General features: G+C 41.5%; 1 protein-coding gene across 1 annotated transcript; it reads left to right on the top strand.

Moving 5' to 3' along the window:
- The first annotated feature begins 5582 nt into the window (after positions 1-5582).
- On the top strand, positions 5583-5905 carry LOC118588085 (transmembrane protein 258-like). Its single transcript, XM_036194411.1, has one exon. It carries the CDS (start codon positions 5583-5585, stop codon positions 5820-5822), a length of 240 nt encoding a protein of 79 aa, XP_036050304.1. The 3' UTR covers positions 5823-5905.
- Positions 5906-26491: the final 20586 nt, after the last annotated feature.

The raw sequence follows: 26491 nt of genomic DNA, 5'->3' as shown, positions 1-26491 counted from the left end.
CATACACACACACACACACACACACACACACACACACACACACACACATAGACACATGTGCATGCAGGTATCTCAATAGTAAACCACCTTTGATTGTTCTGAGTATGTACCTAGGAGCACCTGGATTATATGGATTTTCTAGTTTTAATTTTTTTCAGGAAACTTCATTTACACAGTGACTAAATTAATTTGTATCCCCACCAGTAGTATGTGTATGAGACTGTGTGTCTGTGTGTCTGTTCCTTTCTTCCACCCACCTATTTGTTTCTCTGTAATAGCCATTCTGACTAAAGTGAGATGAAATTTGAATGTAGTTTTTCACTTAAATTTCTCCAATGGCTGAAGATGTTGATCTTTTTTTATGTATTTTTTGAACATTTGTAAATCTTCACTTGGAAATTATTTAAGTTTATGTGTCCTCATTACAGATCCGTTTAGGTTGTTTTCATCCTCTTGTTTCAATTTCCATATGCTACATTTGCTAACTTTTATAGATTGCCAATTTATTGGAGTATAATATTTTTTCAAAATATACCTTAATGATCTTCATGATCTTCTAACATGTTGTAATATCTCATTTTCACCTCAAATTTTATTAATGTTAGTGTTCTCTCTCTCTCTCTCTCTCTCTCTCTCTCTCTCTCTCTCTCTCTCTCTCTCTCTCTCTCCCCGTTAGTTTTCCTAAAGTTTTGTCAATATTTTTTTTTTATATTTTCAAAGGGCCAGGCTTTTCTTTAGTTGATACTTTGGATCATTGTTTTGGCTTCCATTTCATTCATTCAGCTCTGATCTTTGTTAATTCTATATCTTTGTTAATTCTACTAATTTTGAATTTGGCTTGTTTTGCTTACCAAAGACCTTGGAGTACGTCATTAGGTTATTTTGTTGAGCTCTTTCCATTTCTTAAAATGTAGGTACGTATAGCTCCAGGCTTCCCTTGTAGACCTGCCTTTGCTGTATTCCACACATTAGTTACGTGGTATTTTCATACCTATTTGGTTCTTAGTTAGTTTTACTTTCTCTCTTATTTTTTCAACAACTCATTGATTGATCAAAAGCATATTGTTCAAATTCCATGCCTTTATAGAGTTGCTGTTGTTTCTCTTGCTGTTGATTTCTAGTTTTATGGACTGATAGGATGTAAGAAATTATTTGAAACCTTTTATGTTTGTTAAGACTTGTATTACAGCCTAACATGTGATGTCTTCTGGAGGAAGTTCCATAGTCAGCTGAAGAGAATGTATATCCCACAGTTTTATTGGAGGAACTATTCTGTAGATGGCCATTACATCCATTTCTCTATGATGCAGTTTAATTTTAAATTTCTTTGTTAACTATTTTGTCTGTGTGATCTAGCTGTTGGAGAGTATAATATTATCTTCAGCTACTTTTACTTCTGGACTCATTTGTCTCTTATGTCCAATAGTGTTTGTTTTATGGAATTGGGTACACCAATGTTTGGTGCACATGTTTTTATATCTTCTTGATGTATAAATTCATTATTATTATTATTATTATTATTATTATTATTAAGACTTTTTATCTCTTCTGCTTAATTTTTACTGGAAGTCTATTTTGTCAAATACAAGTGTAGATATTCCAGGTTGCTCTGATATTTCATTTGTTTGTAATATTCTTTTCCATCATCTCATTTTCCATCTGTGTACTTTTTTCTTTCATTTTTTGAATTATAATTACCTCGTTTATATCTTCTCTTTTCTCCCTGTGTGCTCCTTTGCCAGTGAAGCATGTTTCTTTCAGACAGAAAATAGGTGAGTTTTATTTTCTAATCCAATCAGTCTGCATCTTTTAATTAGAAATTCTAGTCTGTTTATATTTAGGGTCATGACTAGGAGTTACATTATTTACTTTTATTATAACTGTGACCAAATACCTGGCAAAAAGCAGCTTAAAAGAAGGATTTATTTTTGCCCTGTTTCATGGTAGGAAAGGCAATAGGACCAGCTTCTATCAGTAGTGACAGGAGCTTGCAGTATATCTTGCTCATGTCTCAGCTCACCAGGAAACTGGGTGTTCTTGCAGAAGTAGGGCTGGCCTATAATCTTCAATATCACTCCCCACCACAGCCTTACCTCCCAAAGGTTTCACAATCTCTCAAAACAGTGCCAGCAACTGAAAACCAGGTATTCAAACATATAAGCCAATGGGAGACATTTCATATTCAAATCATAACATGAAATATATGCTAATTGCTGTAAGTATGTTGGGATTCTTTTTTTCTTGGTTGATTTGAGTATTCTTTATTTTCATTATCCCTATTCATCTTAGAGATGTTGGTTTCCTGGGTCATTCATCTACTCTTCTCATGAGATTTTTTTTTTCACAAGCTCATATGACTATGAGCATTTTTTCCTCTGCTGTATGCAGGACTCCTTGAATTATTTCTGCAATTCTGGTGCAGTGGTCATGAATTACTTTAGTTGGTGCTTATCACTGAAGATCTTTATTTCTCCCTCAATTTAAAGCATTTTTTGGGGGTGGATATAGAAATCTTGTTGGCAGTTGCTTACTCTCAGTGTTTGAAATACACCATCCTACATTTTTCTGGCTTTTAGGGACTCTGTTGAGAGGTTATCTGGTCTGTTGTTTTGATAAACTTGCCTTGGTAAGTAACTTTTCAATTCTATTTGCAGCTTTCAATATTCTGTGTTTTATAGTCAGCATTTTGACTATAATACAACATGGAAAACTGTTTTCTGTTCATGTCCATTTGAGGTTCTAAATGTCTTCCGTACTTCAATGTCCATATCTTTCCTCACGGTTGGATGATTTCTTTCTCTCTCTAGTTTATAGAGTATGGCCTCTTATTCCTGCTGGATTTCTGAAAGGTATGGCCCTGGTTGCTTATTTTAGTTTCTTTATTGGTGTCTGGATGTAATAATTCTTTAATTCTATCTTCAATGCCTGATATTCTTTGTGTTTGATCTATTGGTGATGCTACTAGTGATGTTCTACACTGAATTTTATGTTTGATTTATTGAGATCTTTATTTCTAAAATTTCTTTTTTTCAAGATATCTATCTCTTTAGTAAATTTTATTTCTTGTGTTTCTCCACTGAAATCTGTGCGTCTGTTGAGATGAATTTCTATTCTTGTTTTATGTGGGGGTGTTCTTTTTTAACTTTTAAAAAGGATTTATTTATTTTATTATATGTAAGAGTGTTTTATCTGTATGTATGTATGTGCATCACTTGAGAATCTCATGCTTACAAAGACAGGAAGATGACATCTGATTCCCTGGAACTGGAGCTATAGATGGTTGTGAGCTACCATTGAGTCCAGGAAGTGAGCACAAGTCCTCTGCAAGAGCAAAAAGTACTCTGAACTGCTGAGTCATTGAGTCATCTTTCCAGGCACTGAAAGTAGTGTTTGTTTGTTTGTTTGTTTGTTTGTTTGAGAGAGGATTTCTCTGTGTATCTTTGGTGCCTTTCCTAGAACTCACTCTGTAGCCTAGAACTCACAAAGATATGCCTGGCTCTGCACTGCCCCGCATCCAGTGCTAGTATTAATGGTGTGTGCCACCATCACCCAGCTGAAAGTGTTCTTAATAAACACACTTTGCTTGAAGTCTCAATCCCCATTACCATATACAAGGAAGATCACACTAACAACTTCAAAAGCAAACCAGATATTTAAACATAATAATAAACAATTGGGAACAACAACTATACCCTCAAAAACTGATAGAAAAATAGCTACAAATCCTTCTAAGATGAGCTAGGAAATTAAAAATTAGTCAATTAAAGTATGAATAAGTAATTATAAAGGAGTTGAGGAAATAAAAAAGAAACAAAATATCAAAAAGTAAAAGTATATGGGATATGAATTTTTTTTTTGTTTGTTTGTTTTTCGAGACAGGGTTTCTCTGTGTTGCTTTGCGCCTTTCCTGGAACTCACTTTGGAGACCAGGCTGGCCTTGAACTCACAGAGATCCACCTGCCTCTGCTTCCCGAGTGCTGGGATTAAAGGCATGCGCCACCACCGCCCGGCTGGGATATGAAATTTTTTAAAGCAAAAGAAGTAATGGTGAGGGGTAACAAAACAAATATGCCACTTGACAAAACAGTAAAAAAGAAAGGAAGGAGGAAAGAGAAGGGAAGGAAGAAAAGAGAGGAAAGAAGAAAGAAAAAAGAAAGGAAGGAGGGAAGGAAGGGAGGGAGGGAGGAAGGAAGGAAAGGAAAAGTCAATAATCCTTTCTTCTGGAGTAGATGAAGGGTAGAGATGCTTTTTGCAGTTTACTTAGTGTGGTTGTTTGGAAGAAAATGGTCCCCAAAGGGAGTGGCATTATTAGGAAGTATGGCTTTGTTGAAGTGGGTATAGCCTTGTTGGAGGAAGTGTGTCACTGTGGGGGTGGGCTTTGAGGTTTCCTATTTATTTAGGATACAACCCAGTGTCTCAGATCATTTCCTGTTGCCTACAAGATATAGACTCTCAGCTACTTCACCAGCGCCATGTCTGCCATGCTCCCCGCCATGATGACAATGGACTAAACCTCTGAACTGTAAGCAAATCACCCCAATAAAATGTTTTCATTTATAAGAATTACCATGGTTATGATGTCTCTTCACAACAATAAAAACCCTAACTAAGACACTTGATATTAGGATGAGAGTGAATTCCCAGCAATATTTTCTTTCATGCACATCATTCATCAGCGTGAGTGGAGAAGACACTTTCAAGTTGCTTCTGTTATCTGAGTACAGGGTCAACTCTGTTGTATGCCTCCTTGCTTCAGAGGGATCTGCCAGCCTGTTTCTTGATATGAGAAATGACAAACCAGTGCTGCTCCCATCAAATGTCTCTGGAGCTTTGAAAGTATGCAAGGCAACCTGTGCTGGGAGAGGGGCATGGGCATGCAATGACCTTACATACCCCACCACTTGATCAACCCTGATTCTACACATCTTCTATTCTGGCTCTTTTTTCTAGAAGGCACTATTCCCAAATGGAAGCTCCTTCTTCCATTTGTAGTGAGCCCAAATAGAACTCTGTTACCAGATCTTCAACCAAATCACAACCAGCTTCCTAGACACCGCTGATTCTTGATGTTATCACTTGCTTATCCAGTGAAGAGAAGAGGCCTTTGGAACTTGGAGACATAAAAGGGCAAGGGCATCTTCTCCTCTTGAATGCAGGTTTGACAGGAAGACCGCTCGAAGTTCTTCTTAAAGATTGAACATGAAATGAATACATATTCCCTCAAGCAAAATTCACTGAGAAATTATAGCAAAGCCCACTCCGCAGAATCATCAGCCTCGCAATCAAAAGGAGTGGTGATTACCAGCTGGTCTCTAAGAAGTCATCAATATTTCATCTAAAAGTTACAGCCATCATATCTGTGATAACTGACAGCTGTTTCTTTCTAGATGATACACATTGACAGCTCAACATCTCAGTTTGGATTAAAAGTTTTTGGGGCACTGCATAGTTTAGCTGAATCTCAATAGTATCATTTGGAAAAATTGATTAAGAACACCCCAAATCTGCCACTTTCTTTGACAGAGTAGGAATCTTAAAAGTCTTATCAAGGTGGACCGGTGGTTTATCCTGTGCGGGGCAAAATGGAGCTCGAGGCCATGAGTAGGTACACCAGCCCGGTCAACCCAGATGTCTTCCCACACCTGACTGTGGTACTTCTGGCCATTGGCATGTTCTTCACCACCTGGTTCTTCGTCTACGAGGTCACCTCCACAAAGTACACACGTGATATTTACAAAGAACTCCTCATCTCGTTGGTGGCCTCACTCTTCATGGGTTTAGGAGTCCTCTTCCTCCTGCTCTGGGTTGGCATCTACGTATGAGTCCCCAAGGGTACCCACCAGGCAGCTTCACCAAGTCCCTGCTTTTGTAAATTAATTTTTTACCATTGCTACAAGTGTCCCACCTGCTGTTTACAATAAAGACAGATGTGTGACAGAAAAAAAAAGTCTTATCAATAAAAACAAACCTGAGGCCAGTTGTTGGGGTGAATGCTGGAAGATCAGAGACACAGAACAAGCCACAGCTACCTCACCTCACCAGTTCCTCAGCTAGTCTTGTTTCCTCCGACTGGAAGTTTCTGAGTCCTCATCCAGAATGAATCTCAGCTGAACTGTGCTGTTCCAAAGCCTGAATGCTTAACCAGCCAAATGCTTCTAGTTTCTGGTCTTCATGCATGCCATATATACCTTTCTACTTTCTGCCATCACTCCCTGGGATTAAAGGCTGGATTTCTGGGATTAAAAGGGGTGTGTCACTAGGCCTGACTGTTTCTAATGTGGCCTTGAACTCAGAGATCCATAGGTATTTCTGTCTCTGGAATGCTAGGATGAAAGGCGTGTGCTACCACTGCCTATATTCTATGTTTAATATTGTGCCCGTCCTGTTCTCTGACCCCAGATAAGTTTATTTTGGGGAACACACAATATTTCAGGGAACACAATACCACCACAGAATATTTGTGAGGACTTTTGCACCTGCCCTTTATGTCCTATTGTATTTCCTAAGTCTTCTTCCTAGTGAGGGCCAAGCACTAATACCATTAAAGTCCAGATTATCCAGAATAGCTATCTAGGACACACTCCCAGTTTGGAGTTATAAGTTACAAGTCTCAAAAAAGTGAAACTTATAAAGCAAAACAGAATACTAGTGGATTTTACAAGCAATAAACAAAAATAATGTCTCAGTGGATAAAGCTCTTGTACAACATGAAGACCTGTGTTCAAATCCCCAGAAACCATGTATAGCCAGGCATAATAGCACACATCTGTATTACCAGTGCTCCTATGACCATATAAGAGGTAGAGACAGGGAAATATCTGGAAGCTAACACATGAGACACACAAAGTAGCAACAACCAAGAAGAGATACTGACTCAAACAAGGTGGAGGTTGAGGACTAATCCATATGTATGCTGTGGCATATGTCATCTGCCTGAATTCACAAATGCATTCGCAAACATGACACACACGTGTGCTCTTTCTCTTGCACACACACACACACACACACACACACACACACACACACACACATACATACATACACATGTGCCCACTCTTTAAAGGTGAGGAACCAAAGAGACCTGCTGGTGATTAGTATATGGGCACACAGTACTAGTTTCCTTGGATTTTGTTAACAAAGCAATACAAACAACACAAGTTAAAGCAATAGGAAATTACCATGTTAGAGATCTAAAGTGTAGATGTCTAATGTGAAAGTGTTGGTAGGGTCATGTTCTCTCTGAAACCTGTAGGAGAACCCTGCCTTACTTCTGTCTCACTTCTTGTGGTTTCTGGCAGTTTTCAAAAAGTTTTTAGCATGTACCTATGAAAATGCTCTCTCTGTTGTCACATTGTCCCCATGTGTCTCTATCTTTACAGGGCTGTTTTCCTATCAGAACACCAATCACATTGGATTGGGGACCTAACCTACTCTATCATGACCTTACTTTAACTGATTACAATATCCAGACCTCATTGTATCTTTGGGGGTGAGTGAGGGGGATGTCAAGAACACAAATGAGTCCACATTAGGGCATAAGAAAGTAGTCTTCTTTTTGGACCTAAACAACAGAGCAAAAGATGGCACCATTTGTGGAAGTGGAGAAGAATGTAAAAGAGCCCTGTGCTGCCAGGCAAAAGAATGAAGCCTTCTTAGACCTTCCAGCCCAATCCAGCCACCAGCTGGACCACAGCCAATGCTACATGAAGTAAAACAGCCACTTCCACTCTGCTGGATCCCTGTCACACAGCAAATGAGGAACAGGGGATATTTGTGTATAAAATAGGCCCATCTGAGGGTACATGTCACATGGTAATAGAAAGCTAAGGCTGTCTCTTGGTCTCTAGTCTCACTAATCTCATACCACTAGATTAGCCTTTTATAATTTTGTGGCCAGTGTTATGTCCTCAACTCTGGTAGGAGCACATCACTGTCTGTCTTTCCTTCAGAACCCATACCATACTCTCTAGCTTTCTAACCTTTTCCCATATGCTTGTCTTCTCAGCCAACCACTCTCACATGTCTAACCTCAACTTCTGTCACACTGTCCTTTACTTTTGCCTCTTTCAGTTGCAAAACTTCAGCAGATCCCTAGCACTCATGTGCAGTCTGACTGTTGGCACTTCTTGTCAGTGCCTTTCCTGGGTTTGATCTTATGTTAGAATCACCAGGGTAGAGTGTTACAAATACACACCCCTTAACTTCTTTTCAACCTATGGAGTCTTGGGCTATAAATGTGGATTTTTTTTTTTTCCGAGACAGGGTTTCTCTGTGTTTTTTCTTTGTAGCCTGTCCTAGACCTCACTGTGTAGACCAGGCTGGCCTTGAACTCACAGAGATCCACCTGCCTCTGCCTCCCTAGTGCTGGGATTAAAGGTGTGCACCATCACCACCAGCTAAATGTGGATTTTTGAAGCACCATAGGAGTTACAAACTCCTATGAGCTCAGTAGAGACTTCACAGAGAATTTATATTTCAATTGTTGAGAAACTGTATGTCAATTATCTGCCACATTGTCTGACATCCCCAGAGGGTAAAAAGAATTTATCTCTGGGTTGAACCTCCTCACATGTTGAACATGGGAATGGACGCATGATGCGCAGGAGATATGGAAGGCAGAGTAAGACAATCCATGCCTACTTGATTAAGAACAAAGGCAAAAGGCCAGAAGACAGACCTTAATTTTCATGTAGGTCACCTGCTGCTGGACAGAGTGTTCTCTGCTGTACAGCTTCATTGTTTATATTTGTGTTCCTTCATGGAGTTCCTGAGAACAATGATCATGTCTGACTCATCTCTCTAACCTAGGGCTGGCTTAATGTCTGGAATATAATAATCAAATGCAAAATTTAATGGAAAGGTAGACCTTTTTTAACTTTTTAATCTTGAAATATTTGTAGACTAACAAAAAAATTAAAAATAATCCAGAAAGGATTCTTGTCTCACTCCAAACTTCCTTCACTGGTCTTATTTAATTTTCTTTTGTTGTGGTAAGACACCATACTAAAGAATATGATAGAAGAGTTTGCTTGGGACTGACAGTCTCAGAGAGAGTTCATAACCATCATGGTGGGGAGCACAGTGGCAGGAAGGCAGCACTGGAACTGGAGCAGTAGCTGAGAGCTCATGTCTGGAGATACAACCACAAAGCAGAGGGCAATATTGCAGGAATTGGTGGGTTAAGATGCATCCTTGACTAAGAATGAAGAGAATAAGACTACTTCCAAGCTGAGATAAACCCTTCATCTCCATCCCATTATAGGATCCCACTCCTTACCAATCAGTGCCTTACTTCAAAGGCTAAACACCCTCTGAGGCTAGGACTTGGCTCAGCAAATCTTTTTTTCCTTTTTTGAGACAGGGGCTCTCTACATAACCTTAACTGTCCTGGAACTCACTGTGTAGACCAGGCCAGCTTCAAACTCATAGAGATCTATTGTGGAATATTACTTAAAACTATGCTGAGTTGAATTACATTTGTTTATGCTGCATTTCTTAATTATGAAAAGATCTGTTGCTGTTTTACCTTGCCAGTCTAAGGCATCTGATTGGCCTAATAAAAAAAAAAACTGAGCATCCAATAGCCAGGCAGTAGAGGGATAGATGGGACTGGTAGGTAGAGAGCATAAGTAGGAGAAATCATCTAGGCTTGAGAGAGAACAAGGGAGAAAGAGAGGGATATGCCCCATGGTCAGGCAGCCAGCCAGCCAGCCACCAGCCAGCCAGACATGGAGGAGGCCATGAAAGTAGGACAGACAGAAAGAAAGAAAGATGAAAATCCCTGAGGCAAAGCATACATGAAGAGAAACAGGATAAATTACATTATAAGAGCTGGCAAGAAAGAAGCCTAAGCTAAGGCTGAGCATTTATAACTAATAATAAGTCTCTATGTCTTTATTTGGAGCTTTTTGGCAGTCCAAAAGAAAGCCTGCTACAGAGATCCACCTGTCTCTGCCTCTGAGTACTGGGATTAAAGGCATTTGCCATTTGCCACCATGCCAGGCCATAATCCAGCCAATCTTATAATGAGGACTTTGGTTTAGTTTTCCTTAACTTGAGCTCTATGGCTGTTGGCGAGAAGATTCTCTTCTAGGGCACACTTAGAAGCCTTTAGACTGTTAATGCATATCTGGAGCTGATCAACTGTATTATTGAGTTCATTCCTTTCCTTTATCATCATATCCTGAGATGCTAGGAGTTGGTTAATTTAATCACAGAGTTCATTCTTCTTTTCCTTTGTCAAGTTATCCAGAGATGCTAGAAGCAATCATCCAGCATCACTATTTTCCATATCTTTCTACAAGTTGCCAAAAGCTTTATATACAGAGTCATTAAACACCTGGTTGCATGCAATAAGCCCTTCAAATATTTCCAATCATGCACTTTCTGTGCTTCCCATGCTACCCAGGGACTTTGGTATCTGTAGGTGTCAATGAATTGCAAAGCCCATGCATGAAACTTAACAAAATCATCCTCACAATTCTGTTTCTCTAGAATCACTCATGGTACCACCATCTACATTCACCATGGTTCTATTGGAATAGTCACCAAGACCTTAACACAACTGATGTCATGTTAGAGGCACCATTATAACCTTAGAACCAGCGCATAGGCCCCAGCACCTGCCAAAAGGGAATGAAGACCTAATCCATTAAAGACCTAGTCCGTAGTTCCAGGATCCAGGAAAGTCCCTAAATGTACTAACTTCGATTTTTGGATTCTTTAGTTTTGCTCCTAATTAACTGTTCTTGCTGACCCAAGAGTGTCTAGCCAGGATGTAGTGTTTGTACATAAAAGGCAAAAAATGGAGATGCCTGGGGTTGCATGATTTAGGCAAGTTCCCCCATGCCGTTGCCGGCTGGAAATACAGACTTTCTATTCATCTTTAATCGAGCCTGTCTGTTCTCTGTTGGGATTGCCTTACAGAACTTTAAAGGAACATAACTAAAAGATTAATTAGGCCTATAGGTTGTGGTATGAGTAGTTCAACGATGGGTGTCTCTTGATGAAAAGGCCAAAGAACCACAAGACTAGATGTCTCAGCAGTTCCAATCTAGTGCTAGAGTCCCAGGAGTCCTAGAGAGCTGCCAATCTTCAGTCTATGTTGGAATTCCAAAGAGGCATGTTATAACACCAGCAAAGGCATGCCTCAGCAATAGGACAGATGAACTTGCCTGTGAGAGTGAGGGCAAACAGATAAGAAGAAAAAGCTTCCTTCTTCCATGTCCTTTTATGTAGGCTGCTGCCAGAAGGTGTGACCAAGATTTAGGGTGGGTATTCTCACTTCATATGCTCCAAACCAGAAAATCATTCACAAGCAGATACCCAACTACTTAGATTTCAGTTGATTCCAGATGTTCTGAAGTTAAAATCTGAGATTAACCATCACAAATGCAACCTTTGTCAACTTGACACAGCCACATCTACTTGTGTCATACTTAACTTCCAAATGAAAAAATAGCCAAGGTCACAATCCTACCTAACATGCTATAACCATCCCATAAACAACCTCAAACACATCATGTAGTTTAGAATAGGTATCAATGTCCCTTCAGGGTCATTCTTTTAGTGTCTCATAGTTTAAATGTAATGACTATTGATATTATCTCACTTGATGTTCTATTACATGATAAAGAAATAGAGGAAAGGAAACACAAATATCGATTAATGTATGTGTATATGTGCACCAACACATTCTTAACAAAGTAGGACAGAAACACTCAGGTCAGTTATAGTCCTTGATTTTGCAACTGGTCACACTTGGCTTTAGCTGGTATTTATAACTACCTTCTTTAGTACCCATTCTGTATTCCCTCCACCTTCAGCAAGCACCAATAATACAGAAAGGGTACTTGGGCCACCACCTGGCTTCCTTTATTGGTAACCTCTCAGCAAGTACAATACATTATCAAAACTCAAAGTTACATTAGGATGAAACCATTCAGTTTTACACACTTTATTGAGTAATCTATTTTCATATTCATTCATTTTTAAATGTATGTGTTATACATTTTACAACCTAGAATTTACATCTGATTATCAGTCTGTTTACCTCTCTGTCATTTCTTTGGTTTTGGAATTATGCTGCTTATATTATCTGATAGCTCATCTTTCCACTTGTAATTATTTTTTTCTAGTTCATGAATTTTTTTTTTTGGTTAATCAATATTCAATCCAACTGTATCCTAGGCTAGCCTGAAACACCTTCTGGAGACTAAGCCAGCCTTGAACATGCATGGATCCTTCTTGCTTTTATCTCTACATAATTTTTAATAAACACAGAATTTTGACATATTGAACCATAGAAAAATTGAAAGAATGAATGGCCCCTGTAACCTAAGAGGAAAGAGACTGATTATCACTGAGCACACAGTTGATGCTTTTAAGTCATGTGTGACAGGAATGGTCTTGGTAACATTGGTGTCAGCTGATCAATGGGTATGACCTCCAACACCTTGCCTATAATGACAGTATAGGGTGCCACTTGGGTGCCTGCCCTGATTGAAAGATAGGCTTACAGCTGCCATCTGATTCTTGTTCAGTTTCAACTCACAAAATGTTGCTTGGCATTTGGGTATCTGAGGGCAACATATCATTATATCAAATCCCAAGACTACGTCAAGAAAGGTTAATGTTTCTCTCTGCCACCAGGTTCCATGCTGAGTGGGCAAACTTTTAGCTAAGTGCTCCAGAGAACAATTACTGATGTATTAAAGCTTATATAAGACAGATAGAAGCCATGGCAAAAATGAGCTAAAAGGGGAAGGGAAAAAAGTATATTTTCTAGAATCTACTCTGTCACTACACATCCCAGAGGCAATTAATTAATATCAACTATCCACGGATATTCCTTGGAATCAGATTCTGTATGTTCTAATCCATCCTCAGTTTTTGTTTGTTTGCTTGTTTGTTTTTGTTGGAAAATTATTTTGCTCAGAAATTTGTTCTTGGAGAACAATAGCTCTCAGTTATGAAGAATTAAATCTAGACTCAGCCTTTGAGTGAGCTGAGTCAGTAGTCAAAAAGGCCCACGCCCTCACCTTGAGAGGTCTTCAAGTCCTTCAAACCTTTGCGTACAAGAAACAGCCGGCCCCTTTGTGCCTCTCTTAAAATTGTCTGTCTGGTGGTGGTTTTGCTGTTTCTGATGATAACCAGCCAGAGCAGCTCATTCATTCAACCACACCCCTCACCCCCCCCCCCCCCCTCACCCCCCCTCACCCCCCCCTCACCCACCCCCACATTCCCAGGATTCATTGATGCTACTCTTTGACCCACGTTCCCGGGATTTCAGGCTAAGTGAGACATCTTGTTCTCACATCAGTATGTGGTGGCTTATTCTCAAAAGTGCCTTTCCCCAGTGATATTTCACACCTCAAACAGCCCATTTTTATCGCAATGGACTTTGATCACTTAAAGATTTCTTTTCTCTTTAGTTAGAGATGAATTGTCATTATTGTGTTTTGTGTTGTTTTGTTTTGTTGTGGGGGCATAATTCAAGATAGATACTGAGACAGATCACTGGATTATAGTGAGTTTAGTAGAAAGGTTATTAAGATCATGGGCAGAGAGAGGCAATAGCCCCAGCACCAGATGGTGGGGGTGGAGGCTCTTTGTAGGGCAATCAGATTCTGAGTGACAGACTAGGAGGTCTCTCTTTATGTCTTTCTGGGGAGGGGGAGTATTCTCAGTACAAGCCTGGAGTTCTGATTCCAGTAAGAGGCAGGGAAGCTAATAGGGAGCAGGAAGTATACCCATTGATACCCTTTCTGATGTAAACTCACTTGCCAGCTAAGAGATACTGGCAAAATCTTCTAGCCTGTAAAAACAAATCATTACAGTTCATTTTCAGAATGAGCTGTGTGTATAGCTCACCAAAGGGCCACAGATAAACAAGAGGAGCTAGGCTTATCCCTCCTATAGCTGGCAGCAGGCACTGACTTGTCTCAGGACACTGAGAGGTGAAACGTTTCAGGCACTCTGTGACTGAGTCCATGAATAAAACAGAGAATAATCAAAGCCTAGGCTATTTCTCTGAACTAGTGGGATGAGGAATTCGGGATGCAGGGAGGAATATGGTAGAAGAGCACAAAGGTTGTAACTCTCTGAAGTCTTTGGGAAAGGGGGGGCAGGAATTTCTTGCTATCAGAAAATTTCAAAAACCACTATCTCATGCCAAAATGCCATGCCAGCCATTTTTGTTCTTTCTCTATGCTGGAAAACCTTTCTGCAGAATGGCATATTAAAAGCTGTTTGTTTTCACTAGTCTCATATTTATTATTACACAGTGAGGGTCTTGATTCTCTCAACTCCAGCATTACATTTTGCTTTTGACTCAAGTCAGAGGCTTGACTCATGGGTTTAGTTGTTGAATTGAATAGCTGTGCAGAAAGAAAGCAAACATGAATATTTGCCATCATTTCTTTGTGCTTATTTCACTGTTTTACACTTATTCAAAATATGATTTGAGAATCTGACACATGCCAAACACAGTTCTAAGAGTTGAACATAGTAAATGGAAAGACGTGCCTACTTTCCAAGAGCTTACATTCTCTATGGAAAGAAAGATCATTCATAAGTAAACAAGGAAATAAGAAAGTTTCAAAATTAACTTATTCTATGAGGATGATAAAACAGGGGTGATGTAGTAGAGGAGGGAGGCCTCCCTCTAAAGACCAAAGTTTGCATTGTAACCTGAACATTGAAAAAACTTGCTGTTCAAGAATCAAGAAAAAGTGCTTTCAGTAGAGGGAATGGAAAATGCATGGTCCTATGGAATGTGCAATGGTCCTGTGCCTAGAACCAAATGGGAAGGTCTGAGTGTCTGAAAATAGAGGGAAAAAAATAAAGTAGCACTGAAGTATTATGGGACTAGTGATGTGCACATTATCATGGGAATGGTGTAACATTGGGTTAAATCATCACAAACTGGTAAGCTTTATATTCCCACTGAATTTGGGCTCTACAGGACAGGTGTATTGGTCAAAATGCAACCCAAGGCAATAGATGTTTATGTCTTTCACATCAAATTATTTTTCTGTGCCAGACGGTAGAGCACAAATCAACGATCCTTTATCTGTAAAGATCTAGATAGTGAACACTTTAGGCTGTGTGGGCCACACACAGTTCCTTCCACATACTATTTTATTACCTTTTTAAAACATTCTTCAAAAACACAGGAACCATTTAGAATGAAGAATGTGCACCTTAGAGTTCACCCAGGGTAATTTCCTCACTGCTAGACTTAAAGCGAGCATAGCATATCCTTACTTTAAAATTACTCTATCCTCGTGGAAGAGAAAAGAAGAAATGAAGGAACAGAATGGCCTTCTCAGATTCCCAACAGCTGAGAGGACTCAGGGAGAGTATTCATTCCAACATTAGAACACTAAATTATAGTAGGGCAAAAGGTGGTACCCAGGCAGTGGCTATATAAAGAAAAAAGATGAGCACCCCAGACAGAAAGACCTCACTGGCAAAGGCCCAGAAACTGCAGAATAAATCATTCAAGTCTCCCTATTACTTCTAGAATCAAGGGTTGTAAACTCAAAAGCTACAGAGATTAGGCGTGTGGATCAGAATGAAGCTGGATATGGGAGGGACCATGAGGCTGCAAATCTTAGTGTTAACATCCTTGGTGTCAGTATCAAGATCACAGTCAGGAGCAGGGAATGGTGTCCCATCTAAAGGAACAGCTGACTGTAGCAGGCTTTTCTTAGACCACCAGCCCCCCAATCACGACACAGAGATTTATTATTAGTTATGAATGCTTGGCCTTGTTTTAGATTTGTCCCACTAGCTTTACAATTTACATTCACCTGTTTTTCTTCATCTACATTTTGTCTCAGGGCTTTTTATTTTTCTTTCCTGCTGTAAGTCCTCCTTTTCCTGCTTCCTCCATGTCTGTGGTTGATATATTGTGCATCTTAATAAACTTATCTGGAGGTCAGAGAAAAGAACAGCCGCTACGTTAAACATAGAGGTTAGGCAGTGGTAGCATATGCCTAGCATTCAGGAGGCAGAGATTCATCTGGATCTCTGTGAGTTCCAAAGCCAGACTGGAAACAGCCAGGCATGGTGACACACGCCTTTAATCCCAGGAAGTGATGGCAGGAAGCAGAAAGGTATGTAAGGTGTGAGGAACAGGAACTAGGTCTTGTTAAGTTTTTCGGCTTTTAGCAGCAGTTCAGCTGAGATCCATTCAGATGAGGACTCGGAAGCTTCCAGTTTGAGGAAACAAGATCAGCTAAGAGGTTGGCAAGGTGAGGTTAGCTGTGGCTTTTTCTGCTTCTCTGAATTTTCAGAATTCACCCCAATACCTGGCTTCTGTTTTTGTTTTTTTTTTTTTAATTTTTATTAATAAGACCATTTAAGATTCGTGCTACACGTCTGGCTGGCTGGAGGCTGCTCCATCCTTGGAGCTCCCTGACCAACTTTCTGGAAGCTCCACAACTTAGCTGTTTTAAGCCTTTCCTTTCCCCCTTGATATCCATTTCCAGAGAAGCATGTGTGGATAACTTGCAGTTTTCACTATGGTCCCTTTTCCTCTTACTGCCTACTGTGAGCTAACTTCTGTCTATATCCACACACCCCCTTCCCTGTGGCTGTGTATTCAGATCTGTGTTCCCTAGAAAAGGCATTATGTATCTGTAAGCAGTCATCTCCAGCAACTGATCCAAGATTATAGTCACTTCTAGGATGAATGCTGTGCATTTTAAGTGGAAGCGGATACCTCATCTCTTAGGTTTCCAGCCCAGTCAGTGGCTTTAGGGCAGGGAGGGGTGATCAGTGCCTATGAGGCTCCTGAATATAATGGATAAAGGCTAAATGAGGAGAGATAAATCCTCATCTGCTGCTCAACCTGTGCATACTATGCTCAGAGCACCTCTGTCCACCAACCCATGTGCACCTGACAAAAGCAATAGCTTCCCCACCCCCACTCCTGTAGCATTGCTGGGGATATAGAAACCCTAGAGTACCCAGAAGGCAGGCCCCCAGAGAGTCATGGAGTACTCAGGACCTCAGGGCTTTCTATTTTTCCTACTTTCATGTCCTGCTGGAGGCAGGAGAATAGGAATCTGCCCTGTGTTGGCTGTTCTGAATTGGATGTAGAGAGGAATCTTGGGAGTAACAAACTCTTAAATTTGTCTATGACAACTCTGCCTCCTCCCTACCCAGGCTGCTGTAAAAGCATGCAATGCCCTGGGAAACAATTATGTGAGCAAAGCAGACAACAAGGGAAGAAGAGTGGATGGTCAAGGCTGCCTCTTCTACATGCTTGATCAGAGGCTACCTCTCCACAAGGTGACTGTTTTATGGCTGTAACTCCAGCTGTCAAGCATTGCTCACACTGCAGAGTTTTGTGGCAGGCATAAGCAGCCAGTTTTGTGGTAAACAGAAAAGTCATAAAAGCCCCAGCAAGCCTGGAAAAGCAGTGCCTGAGCCTTTGCTGCCTGTAGTCACACAGCCTATCTACACTAAAAATTTTTCCTGCCATTGGTCATTTTACAGAGCCATTATAGGAAGCAGATGTTACCTACATTGCTTGGGGGCTGAGGAATTTGATTTGAGGTGTCCACTGTCCAGGGATATTTATTGGACCCACAAAGTGTCCAGTGTTGTGATACAGTAAGAAAGAGGCCTTGACGGATGGAGCCAAGGTGCCTTACAGTGGGTAAGAGACAGAGACACATGCAGACAGCACTCAGTGGAGTTTTATTTGGTGGGGGGAAGAGAGAGGGGAGAGGGAAAGAGAAAGATAGGGGGATAAAGAGAGAGAAGGGAGGGGGAAGGTACACAGTACCTTGTGGCAAGAAGGGGAAGAGAGAGAGAGAGAGAAGGGGTAAGAGTTCTGTCTTAAAGGGAATAAGAATGTAGGGTGACATCAGGATGCTGGGTGGGCCATGGTGCTATCTGCTTATTGGACAGGATTCCAAGAAGTGGATCTGAATGCTAACATTCTTCCCTTTTTGATTATTATAAAAAGCTGAGTTATGGATAGCAAGTGGGGGAAATAAGGGCACTAAATTCTCAAGACTACTTGCTGCTGACAAGGGGTGAAGTGGGAGGGGGAAGTTGGGCATCAGGGTCACTCATGGTGGGAGGTGGGAGTGAAGAAGCATTCAGTTGGCTGTCATCATGGAGTCCTTAGGCATCTATTCTTTGACAGAGCTGAGAAGGTAGGTTGCTAGGAGAAAAAAAATAGGTTATTATCATGGGCTATCAGGGCTAGCCATGGAAAAAGTGGTAACTGCCAGAAAGAATGGAACAGGGAAGTTCCCTAGTTATAAGGAAGAGGCAAGGGTAAATGAGCAAGACATGAGAGCACATATGCCCTTCATTAGGACATCTTGGAACACCAGGTTCCATTTGCTGGGTAGGTGCTCGCTTGAGCCTGGAGAGATGTTACCAGCAGTGAACTGAGGGATGATGTATTCTTCAGGAGTACATGAGCCATCACATCTGCTGTTTCTCTGGAGGTGGGTGTGCATCCATCCTGTAATGGTGTTAGTAAGAGTTATGAGAAACAGAGCCTGTTTTAAGTGGGGAAGTGGGTAAAATCAACTTGCCAGTATTTACCCAGTTGGCATCCTTGGTTAGTGGTTGGCATCCTTGGAGCTGGTGCAGAGGCTAACATATCTGAAGGACTCCCTGTGGATTGACCTTGGCACTAGTCTTGCAGAAGGGGTGGATCTGTGCAGTGACCTGTTCTGTAAAACAACTGGAACAGATTTACATCTTGGTGTCATAGCAAAAGCTATGGCTTTGAGTTAAAAGGCATGAACATTCTCTAGGGCCTGTGAATATATTTCAGCCCAGTGAAATATATCTTTAAATATATAACCAAAGGAAATGTACTGAATGGTGGTTGAGTGAATAAAGGAGGAAGGGGAGGCTTCCCTCCTCTCTCTAATGCTAAACTGTCTCTAAAAGCTGGGGCTGGTAAAATCCACAGAAATTTAAGGACTTTTAAAAACTGTTTGTAATCAGTGCTCTATCAGTTTATCAAAACTGCATTTATCAATGTTAAAAATTTGAACCTTGGAAGTTACATCTGAAACTAGTTTTATCCTGTACCATGGAGTCTGTGAATGAGGTACATCTGCCTATACTTTTGACAGGAAACTTATTAATGAGCTGCCAAGGGTTGGGGGAGAGCTGTAAGATTGGCAAATCCTGGTCATCAAACACCATCAGATCTGAGAAGGAGAAGTGAACAGAGCTGAGAGAGCTTTCCAGTTACGTAGGCCATCCCAGATTTCTCTTTAATGGGAGGGAGGATGTCCCATCTACCTCTGTGACAGGAATTGGCAAGGGAACTGTGAGCCCTGAGGAAGACGTTAGAAGAGAGTAGGTAGCTCCCAAGTCCAGCTGAAGGTCATTGGACTTATCCACTACAGGCAGTGACACCCCAGGCTCGGAGAGGAAATGGGAGTCACCAAGTCTAGGTGCTGACATTCTTCTGCCAGGCTTAGGAGTTCAGAGGCTGGAAGTCAAATGCCAGTGTTGGCAAGGCTGGACCTCCGTGATGTGGCATTGAGGATGAGCCCACACAGGGCATTCCAATCTCCAGTGTCCAGGCTGTTGGCACGCAGGGCATGGCCTCATGGGTGGCTGAGGGTCAGGGCAATACCATAAACAGTACACCCAGGCTGCATTTGATGCAGCCTCCTGGCAGAGTTGACTTGGGCTGAGCTCCAGTGGGATGGGGCCTCATGGTTGACTTCCCTTGTCCCTCATGTGTTTCGGGGGTAGCCTCAGGGCAACTGCCAAGGTGTGGGCTTGGAGTATAGCCTTCTGTTGCAACTGGGTCCATCAGGAAGGCTCAGTTATCTCTTTTCAGGTGTTAAAAAACAGCCATTTTCACCAATTCCTGTAGGGGATTGGGGACCCTTCTCAGCCCCTTCAAAGCTTACCAATATGTAAGTAAAAGTGAGAAGATTAGGCATACAGTGGTCTTTGTTATCCTGAATAGACCTTAGATAAGGAGAGACATTTTTGTAGTTTTATCAATGTAATTAATCTCAATGTAAACATCTGTCATATAGTTGGTCCTAGGCTAGTCCTGTAAAAAGAAGCAAGATCATTAAGGAGCTAGCTAGCAAAGGCAGACATCAGGGTGGTTTCCTTGTTGCTGCTGCCTTTTTCTGCCATGGATCTGCTTTTTCAGCAGGGCTGTGGAGTTTTTAATGACCCCTGAGCGGTGTTAACATAAAAACAGCATTGCTACATCTTTTTTTTTTTTTTTTTTTTTTTTTTTTTTTTTTTTTTGCCAGAGCTGAGGATTGATCCCAGGGCCTTGGTTGGGTATTTAGCTCAGTGGTAGAGCGCTTGCCTAGCGCAAGACCCTGGGTTCAATCCTCAGCTCCAAAAAAAAAAAAAAAAAAACCAAAAAAACAAACCAACAACAACAAAAAACAAACAAACAAAAAAACAGCATTGCTCTCCTAAGGCCTTGCCTAGGCCCTGAAGTTATGATCCAACCACTCACATGGGAGGGGATGGGCATGTGCATACCACAGCACGGAGCCTGGAAGGAGAGTCCTGTGAGGCCATGGGTGTGTGATGTCCCATCCACAGAGAAATGCAAGCCAGTGATGCCTGAGAGGGAGGGAGAGGATGGTATTGACAAGGAGGTGCAAGGCTCCCCACACAAAAATTTCACAGCAGCCAGTGTCTGGGAGGCAAATCTGTGCTCAAGGCCTGCCAAGGTCTCCAGGGCCCCCTGCCCTTAATAGAGGAGGGCCAGGCCAAGACCAGAGCCCGCAGAGGCCTTGGAGGAATGCGAAGTCCATGGCAGAGCTTTCATGGCCCCGGCAGTAGGTGCCCTGCCCATGCTTGAGCCATGGACAGGAAGTGACTTCCCGCTGCCCTTAGCAAAGATGGTAAAGAGACCATATGACCTGTCTGTCTTTGACTTTAGTCAAGATGGTGCCTGACCAGGAGGTCATATGGTTTTGTTGTTTTTTGGTGTTGTTTTGTTTTGTTTTTTTAACAAGACAAACAGAACACATAAACTTAAGCATTCAAATATCAGTCAGAAACACAGTCACATGACCACGTCAGGCATACATTTTCATTTGCATATACAAAATGAACTTTTTTAAAAACAGAATGACAGACAAAACTTCCTAGGAAATGTCAGGTGACCAACTTCAGAATTCAGAGATAAGAATTTATAGGACTGAAAGCATAGACTGAGAGACAGAAGGTGGGAAAAAGCCAGGAAGGAGAAGGTAAGGGAGGTATTAAGCTGCAGCGGCTGCGGTGGACAGGGGCGGGGGGGGGGGGGGGGGGGCTCAGCAGAGGGGGCGGACACTCAGCTCTGAGAGGCAGGAGGGGGTGAAGAAGAGCATAGCCCAAGAATCCTTGGATCTGACTAATTTCCCATGAGTGAGGCAGAGGATGCAGGCTGCTGAGCGATTTGCCAAAGACAGAGCAGGGGCCCCAAGAATGCTGAGGTCCAAGAGATGAGACAGCACAGGCTGTTGCAGTGTTTCTTCAAACAGAGAACAGGGAGGGGCTAAAGGGCAGAAGCCTGAGGGACACATGGTTGTTCAGTATCAAGACTTATGAATGGGACCAAGAGGCGAGAAACCATGGTCAAGAAAAGAGGAATCCTTACTCATGGGAAATGGCCACAAGTGGGGCTTACGGATTATGCCGGTGTTGGATGAAGTGATTGTTGAAGGTTCTAGGGCTCCTAGCATGTCTCAGACTGCCAGCAGGCGGGAGAAATGCACCAGGAAGGCCTCTGCTGAGTCATGTAGCACCAATGTTGTGATACAGCGAGAGACTTTGGCCGGTGGAGCCAAGGTCCCCATGGTGGGTGAGAGACAGAGATGCCATGTGGACAGCACTCAGTGGACAGTTTTATTTGGTGGGGGGAAAAGAGAGGAGAGGGAAAGAGAGAGTTAGGAAGAGGGGGAGGTGCATGCTACCTCATGGCGAGAGGGGGAAGAGAGAGAGAGAGAGAGAGCAAAGGTGGTAGAGTCCTTTCTTTGTGTGTGTGTGTGTATGTGTGTGTAAGTTTTTATTTATTCTTTAAATGTTTTTATTTTGTTTTATTTTTATTAAGAAAATTTTTTAATTCATTTTACATACTAAAGATCCCCTTCTTCCCTCCTCCCACACCCTCAGCCTCCTCCTCCCAACCCAACCCCCTACAAGGAGGTAAGGCCTCCCATGGGGAAGTACATTTAGTAGAGGCAGGTCCAAGCCTCTCCCCCTGCCCCAAGGCTGTGAGGTGTCTCATCATAGAAGTGGGCTCCAAAAGGCCTGCTCATGCACCAGGGATGAACTCTGATTCTAGTTATTGGGCCACCCAAGCAGATCATGCTACACAACTGCCTCGCTATGCAGAGGGCCTAATCCAGTCCCATGCTTTGTTAAAGGGAATTCTCGGAATATAGGATGATGTCATGACGCTGGACCCAGGGTATTATCTGCTTATTGGATATGATTCAAAGAAGTGGGTCTGAATGCTAATATCTAGTCCCTGGGATAATGTGAGAAATCCACAGAGTCTGCTTAAAGGGTAAAGGAATTTATTTGGGAAGAAAACTCACCACAGCACAGGAAATTTACTGTAGGGTTCTGGAAGGCTGAGTTACAGTCCCACACTGTTCTTCTGCCTGGTCTGTCTCAGCATCCAAATCCATGTTGGAGAGAAGAGATCAGCCTACTAGCATCTGAGGTCTTAAGGGTAGCCCTGAGCCACACCCCACAGGTGACTTCAAGGTCATAGGTAGGTAGGACAGTTACCTGCTACATCTCTAGGGGTGGTGCTTCAAGGTCATAGACACAACTGGTATCCACTACACTGGAATGTTGGAAATACTAGGCCCCACCCAGGCTAGGGAAGAAGCCACTAGTCCCACATCTCTCCATGGGCTAACAGAGGTCAAGGGAATCCTGTGAGTCCCTGCTTCTCAGCCAACTTTTCTAAGATTTGCTGTATCCCGCTAAATTCCATGGCCTTTAGTATGAGATGTTCTGGTGGAGGGTGTGGGTGGGGATTTAGCTCAGTGGTACAGTGTTTGCCTAGCAAGAGCAAGGCCCTGGGTTTGATCCTCAGCTCCATAAAAAAAAAAAAAAAAAAAGAGATGTTCTGGAATCCATTTAAAGTCCTTGATACAGAGATGGTTATATCTAAGGGACATTAACAATTCTTTCAGGGAAACAGGATACCAGGAGAGCTTTTTTTTTTTTTTTCCTGATGGTCAGTTTCTTTAGTTCTTTCTTTATTTTTTTTAAATTTAATTTAATTTTACATATCAGCCATGGGTTCTGCTCCCCCCTCCTGCCCCCGCCTCCCCCTCAGCCCCCCCATTCCCATCTCCTCCAGGGCCAAGACTCCCCTGGGGATTCAGCTCAACCTGGTAGATTCAATCCCAGCAGGTCCAGTCCCCTCCTTCCAGGCTGAGCAAAGTGTCCCCGCATAAGCCCCAGGTTCCAAACAGCCAGCTCATGCACTAAGGACAGGTCTGGGTCCCCCAAGAAAGCTTTTGCATAGTGAGTTTGTAGCAGAAAGGTTTAAATAGGTTACCCTAAGAATGGAGTCTATGACTCATGGGAGTGGAAGGTAGCTACTAAAGAACTAATGTGTTGGTTTGGCTGGGCTACTCTGTGTAGAGCAGATCATTAGAAGAATGAGTATTCAGGAAGCCCTAGTAACTAAAAGTCAGCAGAACCCTAAAGAGGCAGGTCATCAACCCTGGTGTTCAGGGACAGGGACTGTGATCTGACAGAGAACATTAGCATTTCCACCACATTGAGGGCCAAGAGTAGCTAGGAATGCCTTTTGAGGTTGCTAGCTGTTTCCTCGAGTTAACACCTTAGAATCTACCCAAGGATTTGGAAGAAACTGTAGCCTGGGAGACAGGGAGTAGGAAGAGAATTTCTTGTTCTGAACCAAATTCCCACCTCAAGAGGAAACCTGGACATTTACCTGCTTGGATCACCACGGAAACTAAACAGGATTTTGCTCCAAAGTCTGCAGCTAGGAAGAACCCAGAGGGGCAAGAGACAGGTATGTCTCTGGAGAATGGTGCCCCGTGGTGGAGAGGCCTCCAAGACTGACTCCCTTGGGAGATGACCTGCTAATTGAGGTGAAGCCATGCCTAGAATATTGGGCTGGGAGAGAGGAAGAAAGGGTTCTGGGCCCCAGGCCAAGTTCATGGGAAGCTAGCCAGCTACTGAGGCTGCAGGGTAGGTAAAAAAAACCCAGACTAGACTCAGAAAGGCCAGTGCGAACAGGGTCAGATGAGGGCAGGAAAATATTCAGTGGATAATTGGAAAGAAAATATTCAGTGGATAATAAGATAGAAAAGTGTGAGAACTAGGCCACTAGTTTCAAGAAGAGGATTCTAGCACTCCTACCTGCCCACTGCCAAGGCCTCTCTGCTGCTCGCTGGGAAACCCGTGCCTTGCTCAAAGCCGGTCTCACATGTTATACACACTGTGCAGTATCATCCGCTATTTGGCACTGAGGTCCCTGGATCCAGCTCTGAGTCTGTTCCATCCATGGTACACCAGACATGGGTCTCTATCACCCCTACTCAGAGAAGGTGTAACATTAACTGGGGAAACCCCACATAGTTGAATAATTAGTATTTCCAACCTCCTATGAGTGAAAGAGAAAATGAACTTCCTGATGGCTGGGTTTCTAGTGGGCACTGAGTGTCTGAAAATTACTTGTCAATCCTATAAGGAAAGTTTGAGCATTCTGTGTCATAAAATTAATGGAGTTATTTCTCATTTTTATATTTCACTTGCTTAATTATTCTCCCAAACAGAAAAATAATGTTTGATATGTGCCTGCATCTGCACTTGCTGGATTTATTTTATAGCTGTCCTTTTGCATACATACCACATTACTCTATTATGAATTCACTAAAGAGAAACTGCATGTTGATTTATGACCTTATTTTTATAACATTATAAAGTGGATAAATTGCATTAGTGCTGCATCATTTTAATCTTAACTTGACTGATTTTATTATCTATCCCAAATGATGGTTTCCATAATTTTTTCTCCAGTGGCATTTACAAGAGTCCTTGAAATGCTTATTAGCATGTTTGGTTGAATTGGAAAAATAAAATAATGTTATCAGAAAGTAAGAGTGACATGGATAAATGATATTAAAGGCAGGACTGAATATGCCAATTAGATTATACAGTAGGTATCATAGATATTTAATAAACCAGATTTATAGTTCTATGGTTTGTCTGAAAATATATTCAAAGAACATGATAAAAAGTAAGTTCTGTAGCAAAAATGTCTCTGCAGAAGTTGGATTAGATTTTCTTTATTTTTAAAAAAGATACCTGGCTAAACAAGTTTCCTAAGTGAAATGCCACTAGGATTACTAATAGATAGTTAATAATATTATAAAGATTTTTATGTGGTAACCACTAATTGAAAAAGTGAAGGGTTTCTTACAAAATGAATAACAATCCGTTTTCCAAGCAAGGTGGTTCCCAATTCCTTGCTTTTGACAATATTAAAATAATTTTGATAGCAAATCTCTGTGTCAGTTTGGAAAGTTCAAAGACCCAAGTGGCATTGACAAAGCCAACTTCATTTCTGTGTACTTTCTTACCCGAACACATTTTATCAGTGCTTATCAATACAAAACAATAGATTCTGGGTTCCCAATACTGCACAGTTGTAGCGATATAGTAAATGATTAAAGAAAAGCTTTACTGCTCCTACTCCTGATAAAATTACTTAATGTTAATGAAATTAGTATGTACTTTTACTTTTCAACAATTATGTGCTAATAATTACAATTATAATTTAGTGCAGAACACCATTTTATTGGCACTTTAAATATCATTATGATGGTGATGATGATGATGATGATGATGATGATGATGATGATGTGGAGGGTTGGGGTGGGTGTGTCTAGGTGCTTATGGCCACAGTTATGTGGAGGTCAAAGGACAAGTTTTAAAAATCAGTTTGTTCTTTCCAGTTTTGTGAATTGTGTAGGGATTTTGATAGGGATTGCATTGAATCTGTACATTACTTTTGGTAAGATTGCCATTTTTACTCTGTTAACCCTACCTATACATGAGCATGAGAGATCTTTCCATTTTCTGATATCTTCTTCAATTTCTTTCTTCAGAGACCCGAAGTTCTTGTCATACAGGTCCTTCACTTGCTTAGAGTTACCCCAAGGTATTTTGTATTATTTGTGGTTATTGTAAAGGGGGTGTTTCTCTGGTTTTTTTCTCAGCCCTTTTATCATTTGTATGTAGGAGGGCTACTGATTTTTTTTTTTTTTACTTAAATCTTGTACCCTGCCACATTACTGAAGGTATTTATCAGCTGTATCAATTCCTTGGTTGAATTTTTGGGGTCACTTATGTATACTATTATATCATCTGCAAATAGTGAAAGTTTGACTTCTTCCTTTACAATTTGTATCCCCTTGACCTCCTTTTGCTGTCTTATTGCTCTAGGTAACCCAGACTCAGAAAGACAAAC

This window comes from Onychomys torridus, chromosome 7, assembly GCF_903995425.1.
Source record: "Onychomys torridus chromosome 7, mOncTor1.1, whole genome shotgun sequence".
Classification (NCBI taxonomy): Eukaryota; Metazoa; Chordata; class Mammalia; order Rodentia; family Cricetidae; genus Onychomys; species Onychomys torridus.
The sequence above is the reverse complement of the archived record's forward strand: the minus strand, read 5'-3'. Positions and strand labels throughout refer to the sequence as shown.

Bases quoted from the DNA above. Each gene is read 5' to 3' on its own strand.
- LOC118588085 (XM_036194411.1), top strand. From the start codon at position 5,583: ATGGAGCTCGAGGCCATGAGTAGGTACACCAGCCCGGTCAACCCAGAT.